General features: G+C 40.5%; 2 protein-coding genes across 2 annotated transcripts in view; one reads left to right on the forward strand and one right to left on the reverse strand.

Annotated features, from left to right (window-relative positions):
- The window catches only part of lgr4 (leucine-rich repeat containing G protein-coupled receptor 4), a 34,456-nt gene extending 26,668 nt beyond the window's left edge, over nucleotides 1-7,788 (forward strand). Inside the window, exons 8-18 of the mRNA XM_034110394.2 lie at nucleotides 271-342; nucleotides 575-646; nucleotides 796-864; nucleotides 952-1,023; nucleotides 1,285-1,350; nucleotides 1,498-1,569; nucleotides 1,656-1,727; nucleotides 1,867-1,992; nucleotides 2,802-2,899; nucleotides 3,434-3,487; nucleotides 3,610-7,788. Of these exons, the coding sequence (XP_033966285.1) occupies nucleotides 271-342; nucleotides 575-646; nucleotides 796-864; nucleotides 952-1,023; nucleotides 1,285-1,350; nucleotides 1,498-1,569; nucleotides 1,656-1,727; nucleotides 1,867-1,992; nucleotides 2,802-2,899; nucleotides 3,434-3,487; nucleotides 3,610-5,003 (2,167 nt within the window). The 3' untranslated portion in view covers nucleotides 5,004-7,788. The remainder of the gene's footprint in view (nucleotides 1-270; nucleotides 343-574; nucleotides 647-795; nucleotides 865-951; nucleotides 1,024-1,284; nucleotides 1,351-1,497; nucleotides 1,570-1,655; nucleotides 1,728-1,866; nucleotides 1,993-2,801; nucleotides 2,900-3,433; nucleotides 3,488-3,609) is intronic.
- A 1,271-nt stretch (nucleotides 7,789-9,059) lies between these two features.
- mybpc3 (myosin binding protein C3) overlaps nucleotides 9,060-21,392 on the reverse strand; it is a 33,835-nt gene continuing 21,502 nt past the window's right edge. Inside the window, exons 21-32 of the mRNA XM_071206766.1 lie at nucleotides 20,526-20,685; nucleotides 20,057-20,161; nucleotides 19,775-19,963; nucleotides 15,844-15,978; nucleotides 15,024-15,191; nucleotides 14,776-14,864; nucleotides 14,269-14,464; nucleotides 14,023-14,162; nucleotides 11,301-11,460; nucleotides 11,031-11,167; nucleotides 10,387-10,573; nucleotides 9,060-9,436 (exon numbers count right to left, since the gene is read on the reverse strand). Coding sequence (XP_071062867.1) covers nucleotides 9,399-9,436; nucleotides 10,387-10,573; nucleotides 11,031-11,167; nucleotides 11,301-11,460; nucleotides 14,023-14,162; nucleotides 14,269-14,464; nucleotides 14,776-14,864; nucleotides 15,024-15,191; nucleotides 15,844-15,978; nucleotides 19,775-19,963; nucleotides 20,057-20,161; nucleotides 20,526-20,685 — 1,704 coding nt within the window. The 3' untranslated portion in view covers nucleotides 9,060-9,398. The remainder of the gene's footprint in view (nucleotides 9,437-10,386; nucleotides 10,574-11,030; nucleotides 11,168-11,300; nucleotides 11,461-14,022; nucleotides 14,163-14,268; nucleotides 14,465-14,775; nucleotides 14,865-15,023; nucleotides 15,192-15,843; nucleotides 15,979-19,774; nucleotides 19,964-20,056; nucleotides 20,162-20,525; nucleotides 20,686-21,392) is intronic.

The raw sequence follows: 21,392 nt of genomic DNA on the forward strand, positions 1-21,392 counted from the left end.
ACATACTGATAGATTTGCTGAAGTCTTTTGCAACATATTTCAACTCATTTGCTTTTATTTTGAAAGCTACAAGCCCAAATAATTTCCTGTTTCAGGCTAAGCCCTTGTATTGTTTAATACAATTATTATATCTATTAAACTCATTGACAGATTTCTGTATTGGAAACTAAGGGTTGCATTTTGTTTGCAGAACTGTGTGGCTTTTGCATCAATGCTTTTAGTATCCATATTTTTGGTTATGCATATGTGACCTTGACATTTTCCTTGCAGCGGGTTTCACAGCAACGATATTGCTGTCATACCTGAAGGGGCCTTCCATAACAACCCCCTGCTGCGCACCATGTAAGGTCAAACTCACTGACACCACTTAGAAGCTCACATAGCACAGTAATGACTCACATTTGTACAAGTGCTCCCATGCACAATGCACAGCATGCTTCCTGAAAGGCGCAGTTACAGTCTGAGCTGACAGCGCGAGGCTTCAGTAGACGAATGTCCAGAAGATGGTGCCATTCTCGCATAGTAAATTATTTAGGTTTTGAACTCTCCCCCTCTGCTCTTGCTACCCTCACAGACACCTTTACGACAACCCTCTGTCCTTGGTGGGTGCCTCGGCTTTCCAGAATCTGTCCGACCTGCACTCCCTGTAAGTCGTGACACATCAGTGTTAACAAGTTTTTACTCCTTAGTTATTGGTGACTGACACATTTTACTTTATTTATTTGTAATCTATTCTCACTCATACCTTGATGTTCCTGACTGTGATCTTACAATGTGTTACCGTATGTGTTTCAGGATGCTGCGCGGGGCCAGCATGATGCAGGACTTCCCCATCCTTACGTCAACTAATAACCTTGAGAGTCTGTGAGTAAACTTGTATGCAGCATCGGTTCATGCTTGTGCTTTAGTGCGTCTCCTGGCTGGGTGACTGATTCTATATTTTATTTCCAGGACCCTGTCAGGAACCAAGATATCTTCCATCCCTGCTAATCTTTGCGAGGACCTCAAGCTGCTCCATACGCTGTAAGAGACTTTTCCTCTCCTGCCACCTGCAGTATCGCCTAGAATATATTTTCTACAAAGCATTCTACCTGCTGTTCATTTGTGATCACGATGAACTCACCAGGACAGTCAGATACTATGGTTTAACACTGCTGTCACAGAATTTGGATTCCCATACACTTAACAAATGTGGTGCTCTAGAAAAGTGATCACACTGAAGTATCGGGGCCTTTCTCATTTTAAATAGTCCCAGTTATCTACTTGTTTGTTTTCCTCCATCAGAGACTTGTCCTACAATGAGATCAAGGAGCTGCCTTCCCTGCAGAGCTGCGTCCGGCTGCAGGAGATGTGAGTGTTGAACATGTAGCAGTCACTTCACATATATCAAAATCTTGGAAGACATTTTTAACGTTTTATGTTATAAAAACAATTGAAGTAACAAAGGTAATCGTGAGCTTGTTTTTAATCTGTTAAAATTCTGTTTTCAATCTACAGAAGCTTTCAGCACAACCGCATTGACCAACTTGACAGGGACACTTTCCAAGGTCTCTCTGCTCTCCGTTTACTGTAAGTCCACTCAGTCACACACTCGTTTGCACACAGACAAACATTAGTTTTGTATGCCTGGTTGACTGTGTTGTTATTCTACACAGAGACCTAAGCAGAAATGATATCCGAGTCATCCACAGAGATGCTTTCCTCTCCCTCGCTGCACTCACCAACCTGTGAGTATGACCTGTAGTACTATTTGATCACCTGCCATCATTATGAGTACAGAACACAAATCATCGCCTGGTTTGTTTGTTCTTGTTGAACAGAATAAAATGTCTTATGTACAATCTTTTTTCCTTTTTGTTCTTGCAGAGATCTGAGTATGAACTCTCTGACTGTGATTCCTACCACTGGACTGAGTGCGCTCAGTCAGTTGAAACTCTCAGGAAACCCGGAAATGAAAAATGTGCTGAAAGCAAAAAACCTGCCAAAGCTGAGGTGAGGAAGAGCTTCTCCGTTCGCTATCAAGTTCTGTTGGTTGTGTCTCGTGTTTGCTGCTGAATTTGATATTAAAATGTATCAATTTCATTTCCTGCGGACTTTAGTTGCATATGATTCCCACATTTTACCTCCTTGTTTTTGGCAATACAGGCACAAACTTACCAGACAATTACTGGTACATTACAAACATGTGATTTGTTGAAAGTTAAACAAAAATCGATTCATATTGTAATAAGTTTATCAAAAATAATCAAATAAAAGATCTACACGTGTTCGGTACAGGATTGTAAAAATGTGTCAAAACAGAAAGATCACATCTTTACAGGACATGGCCCATGCACAGGTGAGGCCAATTTCTAAAGACTGCTTTTCCTGCCATCAAAATTGTTATGCAAATTATATGAAATAAATGTTCCTCTATTTCTTAAATGTATATATGTTTTGTTCCTCCGTGATCATAACAATGTTGGAGTCTGGAGAGTACTGAATCTTAAACAAACTTGCTGTGACACAAAAGGAAAACATAGCTGTCCTGCACAAACTCAAACTAAGCAGTTGCGTTGTTGTTAAACAATACAGCAGATGAACAGGACCCTCGCCAATGGTAACTTTGGACATAAAATAAATTGGAGTAATCCTGTAGTAAACAAAAAGAGCAGAAAAACATTCAAATATTACTAATGAAACTTATTAAAAGAGACAAATATTTGCTGTCAAACACTTAATTTATGTTTTCCCTAATAAGGTATTACAAGACCTCAGCAGGATGCTAACAGGTTTTCTTGATGATCATTGTTTGTGTGCAGGTCGATCTCTGTCCCTTATGCCTACCAGTGCTGTGCATTCGTCGGATGTGACTCCATGGCGAGTTCTTCTGAGGAAAATGACCTAAAGAAATCAGCAGGTAGGACAGCTGCACGCCTGCGCTTTTCCCCTGGAAGAGTTGATATGTTAGCTAAACCTTTTTTGTTTTGTTGACATTAAAGCATCTACAAATATCAACAAAGAGTTTGATATAAGCCTCAAGGCATATGAGCATACAAATAACATTCTTTCCTCCCAGACACCGGTTCAACAGTTTTGGGGAGGACATATTTACATTTCTTTATTTTCAAGGAAAACGTGCATTTTATAGCATTACATCCTTAAACTACACAATCATTTGTCAAAGTTAGAGACCTGCCACTGACTTAATTTATTTGCTTTAAATTTAGTTATTTTAATATAAATAAAGAACATTTACAACAACTGTAATTATTACTATTTAAGTTGAACAGAACATGTGTTTCAGTCTCTACAAGATGTTATGTTATTTTCTTGGAAAGCTGATGGTGATATAGCAGAAACAAGAATCTGGAAACCTCTCGAGCTAGTGTCACCCCGCTGCTCTATACAACTCACTACTTTTTTGTTCTTACATTTATTTAATTTTTTTTAGGCGGGGAGGATGTGGAAAGAATGTCAATGATTATGCATTGCTCTCCTGCTCCAGGTAAGAATGAAACCGCTTTTTATTTATTTCATTATGTGTCAGTAAATCAAGGCGGGAGGAGCATTTCAATAATCTATAACATTTTAAATGAACTTAAGCAACCAAATAATGTCCGTCTCCAGGAGCCTTCAAGCCTTGTGAGCACCTGCTGGGTAACTGGATGATCCGCCTGACGGTGTGGTTCATCTGCCTGGTGTCGCTGGTGTTCAACAGCCTGGTGCTGGTGGCCACCTTCGCCCCCACCCACCACGCTGCAGGCCACTCCCACTCCCTCTCCCCCGCCCGGCTGCTGATGGGGCTGCTGGCCCTGGCCAACCTGCTCACAGGTCTGTACGTCGGCGTGCTGACCGTGCTCGACGTGGCCACCTGGGGCTCGTTTGCTGAGTTCGGGGTATGGTGGGAGATGGGGCCCGGCTGTCAGGTCACAGGAGCCATGGCTGTCTTCTCCTCGGAGTGGGCGGTGCTGTTACTCTCGCTGGCAGCCGTGGAGCGCAGCGTGGCCGTGCGGACGATTCTCGGGAAGGTGTTGATGTCACCCAGGAGGGGCGGCAGCCGGCGGGGGTGCTGGAGAGGGGATCGGCGCTTCAGTCTTGCTGCGGGCCTCCTGGGGCTGCTGGCTGCTGCCGGAGCCTGCCTGCCTCTCCTGACCTCCGGGGACCTCTCCTCCTCTCCGCTCTGCCTGCCCTTCGCCGGCGGAGAGAGTCCAGCTCTGAGTGTCACAGTGGTTCTGGTGCTGCTCAACGCGCTGGCCTACCTGTTCACTGCAGCGGTGTACACCCAGCTGTACTGCCACCTGGGCCGGGTGGAGCTGGCAGACCCGGAGCAGACGGGCGCCCTGCGACACGTAGCATGGCTCATCTTCACCAACTGCATCTTCTTCTGTCCCGTGGCAGCTTTCTCCTTCGCCCCTCTCTTGACTGGCGCTACAGCCGGCGGTCCAGAGATCGCCAAGTCTGTCACCCTCATTTTCTTCCCTCTGCCGGCGTGTCTGAACCCAGTGCTGTACGTGTTCTTCAGCCCGGCCTTCAGGGAGGACTGGCTGAGGCTACGGGGTCGCGGAGGATCGAGCAGGGAAGTGAAGGCTGGGGCCGAGAGTCACGGAGATGACGGGGGCGGAGGGTCGGAGATCACAGGCGGCGGCTCCTCCACCCACCTGGGTTTTGACTGTGGGGTGTACTCGCAGCTCTGTGGAGAGACAGTTGTGTGCGAGCAGTGCGAGGCGGCGCTGCATGCCAGGACCTGCTCGTCCCCGTCGTCCTCCACAGTGTGCAGACACTTTATGAAGTCTCACAGCTGTCCCACCCTGCTGGCGGGAGCTGCAGTGTGCCAGCGCGCTGAGGGGTTTTGGGCAGACAGCGGCACCCCCTCCGCTCAGTCTGAGTACGCAGACGAGGGGGACTCGTTCGTGTCGGACAGCTCTGAGCAGGTTCAGGCGTGCGGCAGAGCGTGTTTCTGTCAGAGCAGAGGCCTCCCTCTGGTACACTACTCATACAACATACCTCGAGTCAAGGACTAACACACTGCAGAGCTCCAGTTTGTCTGTGTGCACAGATCTCTCCGTCATGTGAATTAAGATGCTTCAACAATATATAAACATTTTTATATCAAACAATGAAATGTGCCAACTACCCTGCTAAAAGACCATTCAGAGAGCACTTATGTTTTTAATTACTGTGTAAACAGAGATGCAACCAATCATTTAAAGGGAACTTGGAGACTTTTTCTAAGTGAGCTGAACTGAGCACATCAAGTTAAAAAAACTGGTCGACAAAGGATCTCCAAAGGAAAATCTTGCCACCAGTGCCTGCCTCGTGCTTTCCATTGGATCTCATAATGTTGCGAGTCTCAATGTATGTGTCAAAGATGTTTGTGATTTATCTGTTCTATGTGTAATTATAAGCTTTTTTCAATTTGAATTGTAACACATTTTGTCAATTTTAAAAGCTTCTCCACAGCAACTGTTGATTTTATACTTTGATTTTCTTTTTTACGTAAATGTAGCAAATGTAATAATCATCCTAGAGTTCAGAGTGAATGTAACTTTCAGGTGGGCTTCACCTGCCAGATGGGGATAATGTAACGTCAGCAATAACTTGTGCCCTGCCTGTGATCGTTATCTGGTATAAGTTAATGCCAGTCTATAATGAACACGTCTTTGAGTTAAGTTACCAAGACTAAGAACGTCATAATTAGCAGAAATCACTGTTATAGCGCCCGCTATGCTTGGTGGTGGTGAAAGGTGTTATTTATTGTTTGAGCAGCAGGAGGGTGAAGGTGATTTCAGGTGGCCTTTGAATATAACCCAAGCATTCACCAAAACAACAGCACTTCTCTTTGTTTAACTCCTCAAAAACCCTAACAAGTCCATTCATACAGGTTTAGATCATTAAAGTCAGTAGTCCAGAGGATTATTCCGGTTATTTTTAAATCTGGAACTTATTTTCCGAGTTTTTATCATCATGCTGTTTAACTTGGATCAAACTTATTTTCTTAAGTTGCAGACGCACATTTTATATTTGTCATTGGACCAAGAGACACATCAAGCCCAACAAACATTTTCTTTTGAATACAACAACACTGAAATGATTTAATAAGACCTGCTTTAATCTGATCTTCAAATTTCCTTTGGTTGTCAGAACACTTGTTGACTCATTGCCTTGTTAAATACAGTTTATTTAATAAGAAAATGTGCTGATTCGCTCTTTTACTGAGCACAAGATGAGAAAGTCATTATCATATATCTTAATGCGTAATATTAAGTTACAGCCAGCAGCTGTTTTCATTGATTTTGCTAAGCTAACTGGCTACTGGCTTTGGATCCACACAGGTATGAGAGTGGTATCCTTTTTCTTATGTAACTGTACAGAGAATAATTCCCCCCAAATGTCATAATAGCAAAAGGTCAACTTGTTTTTATTTACTCTGTTTGTCGAGTAAACTATTGACTATTTGTAAATAAATGTAATGACCAAAACTCAATAAACAGTAAATTAAAACTGAAATCAACTGTTCACGTCGAGTGATAGCTAACATACACTTCTGGTTGATTTTGAAACATGTCATTAAACATAATTTGCTTTGGGAGCGACAAGTTAAACACATGAAAACCGTCCAAGTTAAACACGTGAATGTAATCCCACTCTTCTAACATGATGTAAGACTGGCAGCTGAGTCAACAACTGTGTTTGAGCTGTGGCCATACGTACAAAATGGATTATTAAAAGTGTATTGTGGGTGAGTATTATTCAACCACAGCTAATCAAAGAAACGCATATATAGTCTGGATTTCACAGCTCTACAGCAAAGTGATTGGCAACAATTTGGCCAGAATAATTTTGACATTTTTTAAATGTATTCACTGCCTGCAGTGTGTTTCCAATCCAGTGACATTATACAGACTTACTGTTTGTTCAGATCAGTCGGTATTATTGTAGATGTCATGAAAAGAGCATTATTATACTGTAAAGTATATAACCGTAGATATCTTCTGGCCCTGAGAGTTGGCCTGAGTGAGGCTGTGTGTGACGAGGGATGGACTGATGTTTGGTGTGCTGGAGCATGACTGTACACATTAAAGCTGGATACACCCAGAGCGTGTTTCCACAAGTGCACGTCATGTGAGTGCTCAGGAATTTAGGTAATGTAGGGAAATGTTTCCTCCAACAAGACATTCTTGTGTCCTTATAATGCACCATTTCATTTTTATCTTCTGAGTTTTATTTTATTTTTGTCTCGACCGGGTGTGTCAATTCTTGCACCAACCAAAATGTCTTTTGATTGTTTGAGATGTCCCATCTGGTGAAAATGTACAATTTTTTTTTTAGTAGGTTGGTTATTGTTTTTTTATTTTTTATTTCTATGTAAATTATTTGAAAAGAAAAGGCGTAATCAAGAATGGGATGCTAGCTAAGGAAGCTACCTCCTCGGCTGTAGTGGCTTTGTAAAAGAAAAGTCTTTTTTTTAACTGTTTAATTTTTGTTTGCATTTTTAGCTTTATGTTGACAGGTGGTTGTACATCATCAATTTAGATAAGTGCACATTTTGGGAGGAATCATGTACTGTATACTGTGATTTATTTTTTTAACCAAACTATAAACTATGAATTGTTTTTGTTTTATATTTTATAGAGATAAACTTGCAGAATAATACAGATTATAATAAAAATGAATCTCACTTGTTTTCCGTTCAAATTAAAATCGTATCTGTAGTTTTTCATATAAGACCTACCCAAGTTCATAGATGCTGTTCAAGTAGGAAAAGAATCATATAAATTGTGAATGAATAAAATTGGAAGAACAGAACCCTTTTCATTCCCCTTTTTGTTAAAATTAAAACACTGCAGCAACCACTGTATTTTTCCAATAATGTATTTGAATTATTCTACTTTCAACTTGTTTCAAACGTATTTGGTCATATCATACCTTTTTCTCTAATGCAGCTTTGCCACTTTTAAGTCTCTTTAAGGTGAACCTAATTCCTGCTAAACATCAGCATATAAGCAACATTGTGAGCATGTTTGCAGAATGACATTAAGTGGTGAATAGTAGTAGTAGTAGTAGTTACATTTATTCAAAAGAAATGTGTGAAACAAGTATTTCCTCTGTACTTTTGCGCCACTAATATTTATTTGACTTCTTTATGTACTAGTTTTTTTTGCAGATTTATGCATACAGACTTGTAAACAAAGTATTTAATGTCTGTGCTATTGCTACTCTTATGCAATCCTAATAAGTCAAAACGTTATTAAGTTGTAGTGGCCCAAGCAGACCTGATTTTACGGGTGACATATTCTGACCTTTCCAGGCATGTTAACATGTAAAAGACTATTGTTTTCCGTCAGTGGAGTTTCCTTTCACCTGTAGTCCTGTTGTCCGGCTCCCTTCCCCCGCGTCAGAGCTGAGACTTGGTGATGAGTGAAAAATGACCTCTGGGTTTGAATAAAGAAACAGAAATGAATTTGACAAGACCTTTTTAGCTTTGAACCGTGAAGCCCTTTCACTTGTAATTTGCGGATTTTGGTGAAACCCAGTGTCAAAACACCTGGCAAGCGTAGGCGCTGTAAGGCATTCAATTTCGTCATGTATGTTAATAGTGGCCCGGTGACATGTACAAAGGCTCGCTGGATCCTTCGCAGCTGTATGTTGAGAGGGCACAGGAAATATTTACATTGAAGGCATCAAAGGAGTAACTGTTGAGTGATGGTTCAGCAGCTCCCACTCAGTGAACGCCGCCATGTGTTCCTCTTCACTCACACATGTCTCAGAGGTAAAAGGACATCAGAGCTATTCCAGCCCTTCACATTCATCCCTCTGTGGCGTGCACATTAGGCACATGCCTCACACCTCTGGCTTTAGAGAGGCTTTGTTACTATAAAACTAATCCCTCAACAACCCTTGTTCATTCCTTCATTCCTCTGGACTTTTATCAGTGGCATGCTTTTTGCATTTCCTGAATACCACAGCCACCTATCGTCAAAGCAGTTTCTGGGAACTGGCCTTCACTTGTTCACCATTGCTGATAACACTGTAGCATAATGCCCCTATGTGATAGCAAGGAAATAAATAAATAACTATTGTGTTTTTAAGCATTTATATTTAGCTTTGTAAGCACACAAACAATTCCAAACACTATAATCAATTTAAGCTGAAATACTGGAGCAACAACATCACAAATCCTGAATTAAATAGATAAATATTGCCACCTTCTTTGACTTGCTATTTTTTATTATGCTAGGACACCATTATCCATTCTTCTTAAAAGTAAGAGTATAATTCAGTAATCCAGTGGTAGTCATCATACTAACACAACAGTAATTATGACGGGATGATTCCAGAAGAGGAGAGATTTTTGTGATGTTGGGGAAAAACAGAGAACATGCAGGAGACAAATCCATCTTCTTTCAGTCAGCAGCTCAGTCCTCTTTCTTCTTTTCCTCTTTAGGAACTTGAGCTGCAAGCCAGGAACATAATTTAAGATACAGAGGCCTCAATACGTTTTATAAAGAAAATACATAGGCTATATTTGGCTCTTCGGCAGAAAAATGCATCACCATGTGCACCAGAAAGTCACTACATGTTTGTCTGCTGTTTCATGTAAAGGAGCTATATCGATTATACACACTAAAGACTTTGAAAATGTTATACTACATCAAAACAAGTACATTTAAACCTTACAAAAGTGTATCTCGATAGGATATGCTAAGAAGAGTTAGATATCAGAAAGTTGTCTTTACACGATGATTTGACAAATCCTAAAAAGCTTTGAGTAGCACAGCAGTGGGTGAGGTTTGGTCTTAAGCATGATGAGACAAAATATCACGTCAGTAAAGTGTGAGAGTTAAAAGAAGGTGGGAGTAGCTCATTTAGACTAGATGGATCATCCTTTTCAGATCTAATTAAATTCTTAAAATGTGTTCATAGATACATGTCAATAATGCTAATATTGGGATTTTGAACAGTTTGTTGTTACCATAGATACTGTTGTATAATGTAGATTCCTATTCTTTTAACATTTCATCTTACAGGTCACTGATTTCCCAATATTTTCCTAGAATTTATCTCTGAAAGAACTACGTAATTGGCATTAGGAGACAGTGTTCAGGTGATACTCTAGAAGTTCTATACTTAGTACAAACTGAACAAATATCCAATGAGATAGTCACGAAAGATTGGTGGTTGAAGATTTCATGAACAACCGATATCTAATATCTTACTTACATTCTTACTTTTACACTAAGACATGTTTTCTTTATAACAGACTAACATTATTTTATATGGACTTGCATGATATAATATATCTTCTGATGAAAAGGAGTGTGGGGAAAAGGATTTATTATTTAAGTGGGTCATGAAAAAAGGGCACATGCGTTTCTGTTTCTGTATCACCGGCAGAATACTTACAGCGGACCTCCAGTTTACACTCCACTATATCTTCTCCGCTGTCGTTGATTGCTCTGCACATATACACCCCCCCGTCGAATGTGCAGGGCTTACGGATCTCCAGCGTCAGAACACCTTGTTTGCTGAGCATCCTGTACTTGGCTTCATTGGAGATGTCCATCTTGTTTTTGAACCAGGTCACTTTGGGCTAAGGAAGGAAAAAGTTACACTAACTAAAATATCAGATGATAAGGTAACAATCACAATCGCTGGGTTTATCTGGTGGATACAGTTTCAATGAGGATAAATTGTTAATTAATTGCTACTAAACCCATACAATGAGGGGGGGGGGGTGTTTGTTTATGTTTCAGATGGTGAAGGTATTGGTTTCTGTTGGTCTCAGTAAACTTCCCTTCGCTTTTACTTAGTAACTTTGTATTTGTTTATGATACATTTTCAAGAGTTCAAATTATTTCTTGGCTCTCAACTGTATGGTTGAAAAGTCCAAACAAAGCTGCTAGGTGGTCCTTGAGTTTAAGTAACCTTGGACAACTATTTCCAGCCCTGTTTTCATTTGACATGATTCTAGTTTATAAGTGTGATTAGATCTGTCATTTAATCTGATAACATACACCCATTGGTTATTTTGTAATGAGCTGACCGACCTTGGGTGAGCCTCTGACGGAGCAGCTGAGGGTGGTGCTGTATCCTGCGATGATGGACCGGTTCACCAGCGGATGTGTGAACTTGGGAGCCTGCGAGAAGTCATGGTCCTTGTAGCTGGGTGGCTTGTACTCCATAGCTGAGTAGAGAGACAGACAATTTGGTATTGTTATCTTCACAATAAACAGTACAAACGTTAGTGCTTTAACTTAAAATAACATAACTACATTTAACTGCTTTGTACTGATAATATATGTGCCGTCAGAGCGCACCTGTTTTCTGGATGAAAGCGCTGTCTGTCGTGTTGCACGGCTCCAGGCTGAGGCCCACCTGGTTGATAGCAAAGGCTCTGAAGACGTACTCATTCCCCATGATGAGGTCAGACGCAATGCAGTTGGTTCGCCTGTATTGCTCGTAGACTGTAAACCACTCCTTTATGTGGAAAAAAAAGGAGGATTCAGTTTTTAAATTCTCAATATTTGTGTCATTAAATAACGGATGATGCAGATACAATGTAATAACTGAGGATATTTGACAATTTGGCTGGCTTGTGCTGCAGTCACTTTAAACTAAATACAGTGTGATAAAAAAGAGTGATGTTGAGCTGTGTGGGGAGAAGTCAATAGGAAATAACATATATCTATTTAGGTACACAGTGCATCGTTATTGGTAACATGATAATCAGCATCCCAAAGCATGCAAGCAAAATTAATTTGATCTAATAATGACTACAGTGAAACATGAACCATCAGCTGAGCGGCCAGAGAACAAGGCCCCGCGTCACCCTACAGACAATCCGCTCCAGGTCAAGGCTGCAAGGATAAGATTAGGACATTCCTGTCCGACATCGTTCCTGGCAGCGCGAGGTGCAAGGTGGTGCCAGTTAGAAGTGTTGCCAACGGGCCCATAATGCACCGCTCCTGGCCCACAGAGAAGACTGTGTGCTCAGCATTGGCTGATTACTGTTTATGTGTCAGAAGGGCGGCGAAAAATATCTCTCTGTGTCCGTGCAGCATTCATCCTCACACATGTACAGACACACACATTCATGTCAATGGAAAGGGAGGTTTGCAAATGTGGCTTCATGGCAACCAAGCGTTTGCGGTTGTCGAATAAAACTAAAGGGCCAGCAATGGACCAGTGAACAAAAACATGAATAGCTTTTATCCTGAGAAGACCTCAGCAAGTCATATTTAGTGCGAATGCTGTTTACAGCATTCCACTATAGTTCTTCGAATCTTTATTTTGCCCCTTCTTATTTCAGCCAATAATTTGGCTCTCCATAACTTCAGCATACTTTAAGCTACAGAAACCATTCCAATATTAAACTATTCAGCCTTTTCAGGAATCGATGGGAGACATTCAACATTTTTAAAATATGTTATACTTTTTGAAATATTCAGCTTTATAAACTCTTTTTTTAACATGGAAGTCAATGGGACGACTCTTCAAATCCTATTTTCCTACACCTTACGCCAAATGCTTCTCCTTCCACATACTTTCAGCTTGAGACTTCATTCCAACTTTAAAATGATCACAAGACCTTCAGCTATTCAATTCTATTTCAGATTTTTGATATCTCTTACACTTTTTGAGATATTTAACTTAGTTTGGAGCTTGGTAGAGAGGTCTTTTTCCGATTTTAACATTAGTGTGGATGGAGCAGTGCTTTGATCTCAAAACTGAGTGGAGGAGTGCTTGAAATTCTCCCTAATTTTTTTTTTTAAACCTGCCATAATTCCCAAACCCTACACTCCTCAGACATAATGTTTCATGAAAAACGTAGGAAAACCTCTCCTAGGTTGAAAGATAAAAAAAAAAAAATTAAACAAAATGCCTCTTAGCCACCTAGCCACCTAGCTCCCAATTGATTCCTATGTAAAAAAAATCCGGATCTTTCTTCAGAACAGAGAGAAGTACACTTTAGACAAACTGCTCTCATCTTCACATTTACCACACACAACCCCCCAAAAAACAATATATCAGTTCATTGGGGTTGATGCTCACAGTCTGTTAATTTTTTGATAGGAGCCATAGTTTTTGAACAGGTGGCAACATTGTCAGATATGATCCTCAATGCATTCTTAATGGCACTCAGTGCTGCAGCTGGTAACCATAGTGTTGCTGGGCAGATTGAAAGCTTTGATCTCTGGGCTCACACAGGTGTTATGATTATTTGTTATGATTAGGTGCTCAGCACAGAAACAAACACTGACAAACACACTGGACTTTAACAGACTGTCTCAGCCTATTATTGTCTGTCTGATGGAGACTTCATACTGACTTCAACAGGTTCCACATATTTTATACATTATTGTTGACGTATGGTTTTAGTCGAAAAGTTTGCAGTCAAAATATTCTGCTGCTTTCCCAAGCCTTTTTACTTTCTTTTCTCTTCTTAATTCAAATTCATTCACTACTACTTACATCTGATATTTAACTCCTTCAGCCTACTTTCAGCTGTAGAAACCATTCAACTATTACATTATTCAGCTATTTCAGGACAAGGCTATACTGTACATGTTGTTGTTTATACCTTTTTTTAAAACCTTTTCTTTTAAACGTTAAGCTTTTTCTGCATTTTCAGCTAAATTCAGCCACAAATGTTCACAGTTTACAGCATTCGCACCCATTTTCTGCAGGAAATGCATTTTCTAGTTTGCACTTGGTTTTCACAAACTATGACCTGACCTTAGACTGGAGTTATACTATGTTCATGTTACTTTTAATTTAGTCAGGTTGGGAACTGGCAATATGTCTTAAACCCAAAAGAACCATAGCGGATCATCTGTATCAATAACATGACTAAATAAATGTGCTTTTTCGGGAAACAAGTTAAAAAAAACATCACTAAGCTCTCAAATTTGATCTCTTAAAATTAGCAAAAAAAGTTTACATTGGGAAACTACATTGGATTCAGGTATGTTTTAAATCCAATTTGGGTGTGAAAACGTGTAAGCTTTGCTGCAAGCAAGTGAGGGTGGAGAGTCTCACCATGGTCTTCTTGTCAGCTTTCTGAATGGTGTAACCAGTGATTTCACAGTTACCGTTGTCCTTCGGGGGCTTCCACTCCAGGGCCACGTTGAAGCCCCAGATATCTGTGATCTTCAGAGCCTCCGGGGCCCCTGGGAGATCTACAGAGGAGATCATGAATTGTGAGTAACTGTCACCAACAGATTTTGTATGTATTCCCAATAACAAAACCCACAGACAGCTTTCCATGTGTTCAGTCCTGCTTACCCACAACCTGCAGTGTGATATTCGCTTTGTCTTCTACATTTTCAATCTGCACCTGGAGATCATACTTCCCCGAGTGTGCTCTCTCGGTCTTGCGGATGAAGAGGATGGTATCCACTTCGCTGTTCCTCACACTGGCGAATGTAGGACTCAGAGGCTCCCCGTCTTTGCTCCAAATGACCTTTGGCCTGGGCTTACCCTGTAAGACGAGAAGAACAGTCTTAATGTCCTCTTTTGGTTATTTGAAGTCAACCATCCCAAATACGATAAGATATCTTCTTGGCATCACATTTACAAACAAAGCCAAATTAAAGAAACACATTAAAACGTTATTTGTGCACCCACATCATTTAAGTTATTATATGCATATACATCATTTAGAATAAATAGCAAATAGCTGAATAACAAAAATAAATTTTTTCAAATGGTCTTTACTTTTCTTAACGTTATTAGTAAAGCATCTCGCTATTTGAATGATGGTTTTGAGAAGGTTTATACTGCCTACTGCACCTGGAATTTGATCATAAGGTTAACAGTGTCTCCAACTGTCTTGACGAGAGTCTGACGCAGATTTCTGGGGATCATAATTCTAGGACGTTCTGAGAAAGAAAAAAACACAGCAAAATGTAAGGCGTGAATGAATAATGAAAGAAGATCAAGACTCTAGGATGAGTTTAATTTAGGAAAGATATTTAGCTATATGATGCGTATTGGTAGACAGAAAGATGTCACAGTTACTCCTATCTGAAAACACTGACGCATTATCTCTCTGATGGTAACAGGCTGGGCCAGAGTGGAGGCGGCGCTCGGCCCCGCCATGTTGAAGGCCCGCACACGGAACTGTAGCTTGTCTCCGGTGGTGAGATCTCTGATCATCAATGACGTCCGGTCAGTCAGACCCTGAATGGCTGGTATCCATTCATCCGCTGTGATAGAAGGCAACGACAGAAAAAACTGTTCATAACAGCAAATGAAATCTACACCATTTATAACTTTAATACCAGTCATTACAAAGGTTAATGTGATCATATAATCATCCTGCTGTCGGCCTAGAAGCATCCCTAAAGCCAAATGAATTGCAAGAAAGTGGGCTTATCTATTCATCTACACTGACATGTTAAAAGAAGCATGAAAACGTTAATGCCTCTTGCATTTAATTTTGCCTGACTGGTTGCTCTTACAGTAGCTAACAGATTCTGAAGTCTAACATTAATTAATTAACTTTGTTTACATGTTGCAAATAGGTTAAACTGTCTGGAGTGGTGACTGGGGTTGTGTGAGAGGTTATGTGTTGTAATAAACTGATCGAGATTTTTAAGTTTTATTTTTAGTTTAATTATTTAAAAGACATATTTTATGTATTATGTCTGTTCTTTATTAGGAACCTGTTGGTAAAGACACAGAGTTTAGACAATTAGATGTTATCCTTAATGACTATAGATTTAGCTAATCTGTCCTGTGTGGGCTGTTTCAACATTATACTGGGATTAATTGCTGGTGTAAAGTATAAAGACTTTGATGATATAAAAAAAAAAACTCCGTATCAAAAGCATGCAGGTGGTTGGCTCCAGCACTTACTGCCCTCCTTGCAGTACTCAACCCCATAACCCTCGAGTTCAACGGAGCCGATCCTCTCAGGCGGACGCCACTTCAGCGAGATAGTAGTGTCACTGATGTCGTCCACGCACAGTCCGATGGGCTCACTTGTTGGTGCTGAGAGTCAGACAGAAGACAGATAAATGTCTCTGTTAGTCACTAACAGCATTAGGGAAATGCTTTCAGGATGATGTACTGAACAGGTGGACAAACCTGATTAGGAATGAGCAAATTATGTTGATTAACAAAACATTTTGTGATGGCTCCTTAGTACTTACCTTCAGGCAACAGAAAAGATAATTGAAGTTTAACTTAGAGTGACGTAAATGAGGACAGATGACATCTAACAATAGACTGCTTGATCTTGGCAACCGTCCTAATTCATATAAAAGCAGAGACGACATCAATTTCATTATCAGAGATGTGTGGTTGTGTTATCAGTCTAATAGCATGTAAGCCTGCGTACGTCATCCCGGGAAAGATGAGCTGTCTGACCGACCTGCAGTCCACAGCAGGGCCGAAGTCTGAGTGCCTGCTGCGCTTTCCGTCTCATAGTGGATAAATGACATGATGTAAGTTTACTTTGGTTTATCAGCCACTTCCCAAGCATTGCTTTCATCCAAAAAGTGCCAAAAACAAACAACCAGTGTCACAACATAAGTTTGCTGCATATAGTGAGATGCCTTGTTGAAAAGATATAAAAAGAAAATAAATATATATATATATAATATTATTATCACATTATTTAGCATTGGGATTTAGGACCAAGCTTAATTATGTGTATTGTGAAACTGTAGGGGGTCAGCTGTAATTATGGAGGGGGAGAAAGGACATATCATTTCCTTCAAGAGATGAATTATGGTTGTGGATTATTATTTATAATAATGAGACACATTTCTACTAGTTTTAAATGAATAAATAAATACATAATTACTAATAAGATATTATACCAGTGATCGATCATATCAAACATAGTCCATGCAATGGGGCTACTTAAACTTCTGGTTTACCGGATTTCACCAATTTTGTTCAAAATGTCGCTGCCTGTGCATCCCAAGTTCACTACTGCTTGAAGTTTGATGATTCAGGGCAGGTAACAAACACGTACTACAACTAGTTGTGCATGGTGAAGGGTGCTAGTAAAGAATCCTCCAAAATTGCATCAGTTGGCAACACTTCCAAGGTAATATTTAGTCAACCACATAATTTCCATGTTGTTGCAAATACTTGATGACAAGATGTGGTCTTACTGGAGGTGATGATTTCTAGTTGTGGACTTGTTTTGACTAAGGCCAGGACTTCATGTCACAGGGCACAGGTTAAGTATTCAGTGCCACCCAACGACGGGAACATCAATCAAAGGTCAAGTGTTTCCATGTTTGTTAAATTCACAGAAGGAGAGACTATTTTAAAAGTAGCTCAGGAAGGACAAAAGGTGCAGGGCAAAACAACTCATTCAGATATGTTTTTAAAGTAAATCATCTACAGCGTGATGACTATACCTGGCTTATCAATGTCAAACACATACACTGCTGAAAAATGAGGGGCTGGGATATGCATTTCCCATTTCTGTCACATAAAAACATTCCAAATGCCACATGAATATCTAAATCTCAGAGTAAATAATCCTACTACCAACAGGTTGTAGCTCTATCTCTGGCTCAGCAGCAGGAACAGGCTCCACAGGGGTCACCTCTGACGGGGGAGCGCTCTCTGTTGGGGGGACACCCTCTGCTGATGATGTCTCTTCCTCAGCTGCAGCTCCCTGTCCCCCGCTGGGCGCTGCCTCTGCGGCTGGTTCACCATTGGCTTCCTCTTCCTGTTGGACCACAGGGGGTGCATGTGTCTCTGTCTCAGGCTTGCTGGCTTCCACCTCTGCCGATGCCTCCACTGGCTTCTCTTTTTCATCAAGTTCCTTCACGGGCTTCTTCTCCGCTGTCTTTGGAAGTTTAGGCTTTGCCATCCTTTCCCAGTGTGTAGCAGCTGCTGAAGCCAGTAGTAGTGTGTGTGTCTCTTCTACCAGATGCCTCGCTCGTTAACTGTCTTTCTCTCTCGTGCACACATCTCCGTTCTCTATGTTGTAAGGACAACAATGCCTCCACAGTAGCGTGAACCTCTCTGTGTTAAGCAGCTGGTCAAAGCAGAGCAGAGCGCTTCCAGGCCATTATTTATAGAGAGGGATGCCATGGATACCTTAGTAATAGGCTGTCTTACAGGCAAATGGCCATCTGGATAAAATGATGTTTCATCTCCGATCAACAAGTAGAGTACAAGATGAAAGTTTAAAAGTCAGAAGGGGCAATTAAAACCTGAGCCTCATTACCTATTGGATGGATAAATTCCTCATCAAAAAGTTCTTAAAGCCATCAAAAATGATCTAACATTAAAAATGAATTGCTTAATAAGCAAGAAGAACGTTTATTAAATATATTGATTCATTATTACTGCAGATTTGAACAGTTCAAAAAACAGTGCTCTGATTTAAGAGCATGATTATCAAAAAGAGGTCATGTGATAAGACCAATAAGGCTTTTTAGACTCAACATGATGCTATGCTGTGAATGCTGTTGTAGATATGAACGGTTCTCTGGACTGCATACACAGCATTTGAACCTTTACAGTACCTCAATGCCATCACTCACTCAAGCAAGCTTGAACACTGATGATAGTGAAGTGATCATAAAAAGGTACTTAAAGGTAATCTCCACTCTTCACATAAATGTCTGCTTAGAGGTCTAGTAAAATGGTTCTGCATTTGTGAGAAAAAGCTGTATAGAGCCTTTTGTGACTCCAAATGAAACTGTAAAGGTGGATCGCCTCAATTGTTGTCTATTGAGTCAACAACAGATAGGGATGAAGACAAAGTAAGAAGATATATATGAAGTTTGGAGATGTGTAGTTAGAAAAGAGTGAATGTTCCAGACCTCTGTGGCCCCTTCGTTTGATGCTAGTCATTAAGATCTACATTAGCAGCTACTACTACTAGCATAACCTGTGCACTGAAAATTACCACCAGTTCAGTCAGAGGCTGCATGGTAATGTTTGAATGACCAACCGTGCTCTACCTAAGCAGCAGCCGCTCTTCAACAAGTTAACACTGTATGACTTTGTCGTGCTTTTCCCTCAACATCTGGTCCATGTGGTGACAGACCTTTATATAAGCATTCTATGTGACTGAAACACATAGCCGACATAACTCAGAAATGACCTGTGGATCACGGATGTGAAACCTAGTGTATATGTGTTACACAGACAATCCACGGACGTCTTGGATTACAACAAACCTACAGCAAACATGACCCGGTCGTCCACTCATGGCCACAAATCAACCAGGCCCCATGACCAGCGTGAAACCTTAGACTGTGCGAAGCAGGCAACGTGACACAACCCAGAGTCACCAAGAGGCACGGCAACTTCATCTCCGTCTAACAATGCAGCTCTTAATTATCATCTTCATGATACTGTAGTGTGACAGTTGTAACAAAAAAAGTATTTAAAATGTATTTTAATGTATTTATTTTAAAATAGGATCCTTCTTAGGAGATATTGCCACCAACACTATCCCCTAATTGTAATGTACAGTAAATTATTTATTTTTCATACTACTGATATTTTAATGTACCCAAGCCAGTTGAAGAACAAACCACTCAGCACTTTTATTAAGACTGCCATTTAGTCAAATGGAGATGCCATTTCCTTTGTTGTGTGTGTATTAATTGTGTGTGTGTTGAGTGTTATTTTACTTGCCAGTGCCAAAGACAAATTTCCGTTTATCTTAATTTAATTGACAATAAAGTAATCTGATTCTGAATTGAATCTACTTTAGTATTGAACAGTTGTGGAGCAATTTGGGAAAATTATGAATTGACTCATTTCACGTGTGATAGGTGCTGCTATAAAACTAAAGACTTACCGACTGGCACGAAAGGCTGTGAGGCTGGACTGTGGCGAGACATGCCGATGCCATTGACGGCATAGACTCGCATCTCATACTCCATCCCCTCAATCATCCGCTTGGCTTCAAAGGTAGTGTCAAGGTAAGGGTCAAAGTTCAGTCTCATCCACCTGTAGCTCTTCTTCTTCTTCCTCTCCAGCACATAGCCTGATAATTAAAATGTTGATTCACTTATCTTTTCAGAACAAGACAAGGAGGGGAAGACTTCTCTATAATATGAACAATTAAACATTTTTTTACCAATAATTGGCTGTCCACCATCAAAAAGAGGGGGGTCCCACTGAACCACACAGGAGTCCTCCCCCACGCTGAGGACTCTGGGAGTCTGGGGAGGATCTGGAACATCTGGGGGAAACATGGCATGTGTTTAGAGAAAAGACACATATATTTACATACAAATCCAACCAAAGAGATTTACAGTTGTTAGGATTATTTAAAGCCATTCTAGCTCTATGATTTCATGAAGTGATGCTGCTACTTTAATTTGTTTGTGTGGTAATGACATTACATTCCATGTCATTTGTTAGACGCTTTTATCCAAAGTGACTTACATACTCAATACTGTGGATAATCACCACAGGAGCAATTTGGGGTGAAGTGTACGACATGCTGACTGCAGTGGGACTCGAACTTTCTATCCACTGATTCGAAGTCCAGCACACTAACCACTGAGCCACAGCCTCCCTATTAGCAGTGGGGTCAGTCTTACCGACAACTTTCACATTGATATCAGCAGTGTCCTCCCCGGCCGGGTTTCGAACCACAACAGAGTATAATCCCTCGTCCTGCCTCTCCGCCCCCTCGATGGTGAAGATACAGTGTCCTTTGGTGGTTTCAACATGGACCCTGCTGTCTCCCTCTGTGACGACCTACCGTACACAATGACAACCATCGGACAGTTACTGGACTGAGAAACACGAAACTGATCAATAGTAGCGTTGCAGGTTCTAGAGGTAAAGACGCTGGTATCATCATGCCACATTTTGAAGGATTTCAATACCGACTTTCTTGAGGTATCAAGGGAAGTGTTTGGTAGAAAAAACAAACAAATTATGTCCTCAAATGTATTGATTTGTCCCCCAATTCAAATATATTTAGTTCAAATCATAGAGGAGTAAAACAAGAATCAGTCAGAAATGTTGACTTTTTAGTTAAATTAGTTTTTTGTCCAAACAGAACTAAAGGATTATAAAAATAGTGGCCAGTTTTTTTAATAGTTGATAATTGATTGATTAATCCATTCATCTCAGTAGCTCTACAACACAAATCTCCAGATTTTACCATGCAAACGGAGAAGAGGCACTTGAGTAGTAGCTTGAAAACTAATAATATATAATATTACATATATTGATCTGTTGACAGTAAATAGTCACTAAAATGAACTTTATAGAAACCATAAGCATGCAGGGAAAACAAATCACATTAAGATATGGTGGACTTGTCTCTACTGTCACTGTGCCTGTTGGATTTTGCCTCCTGGAAATGTAAAGTAATCTAGCACAACATAATCTATCTTTATTTGGTTGGTCAATGAAAGTAAAGATTGTTTCACATAGTCCCTTTCTATAGAAACATA

This window comes from Pseudochaenichthys georgianus, chromosome 3 (genome assembly GCF_902827115.2).
Source record: "Pseudochaenichthys georgianus chromosome 3, fPseGeo1.2, whole genome shotgun sequence".
NCBI classification, from domain to species: Eukaryota; Metazoa; Chordata; class Actinopteri; order Perciformes; family Channichthyidae; genus Pseudochaenichthys; species Pseudochaenichthys georgianus.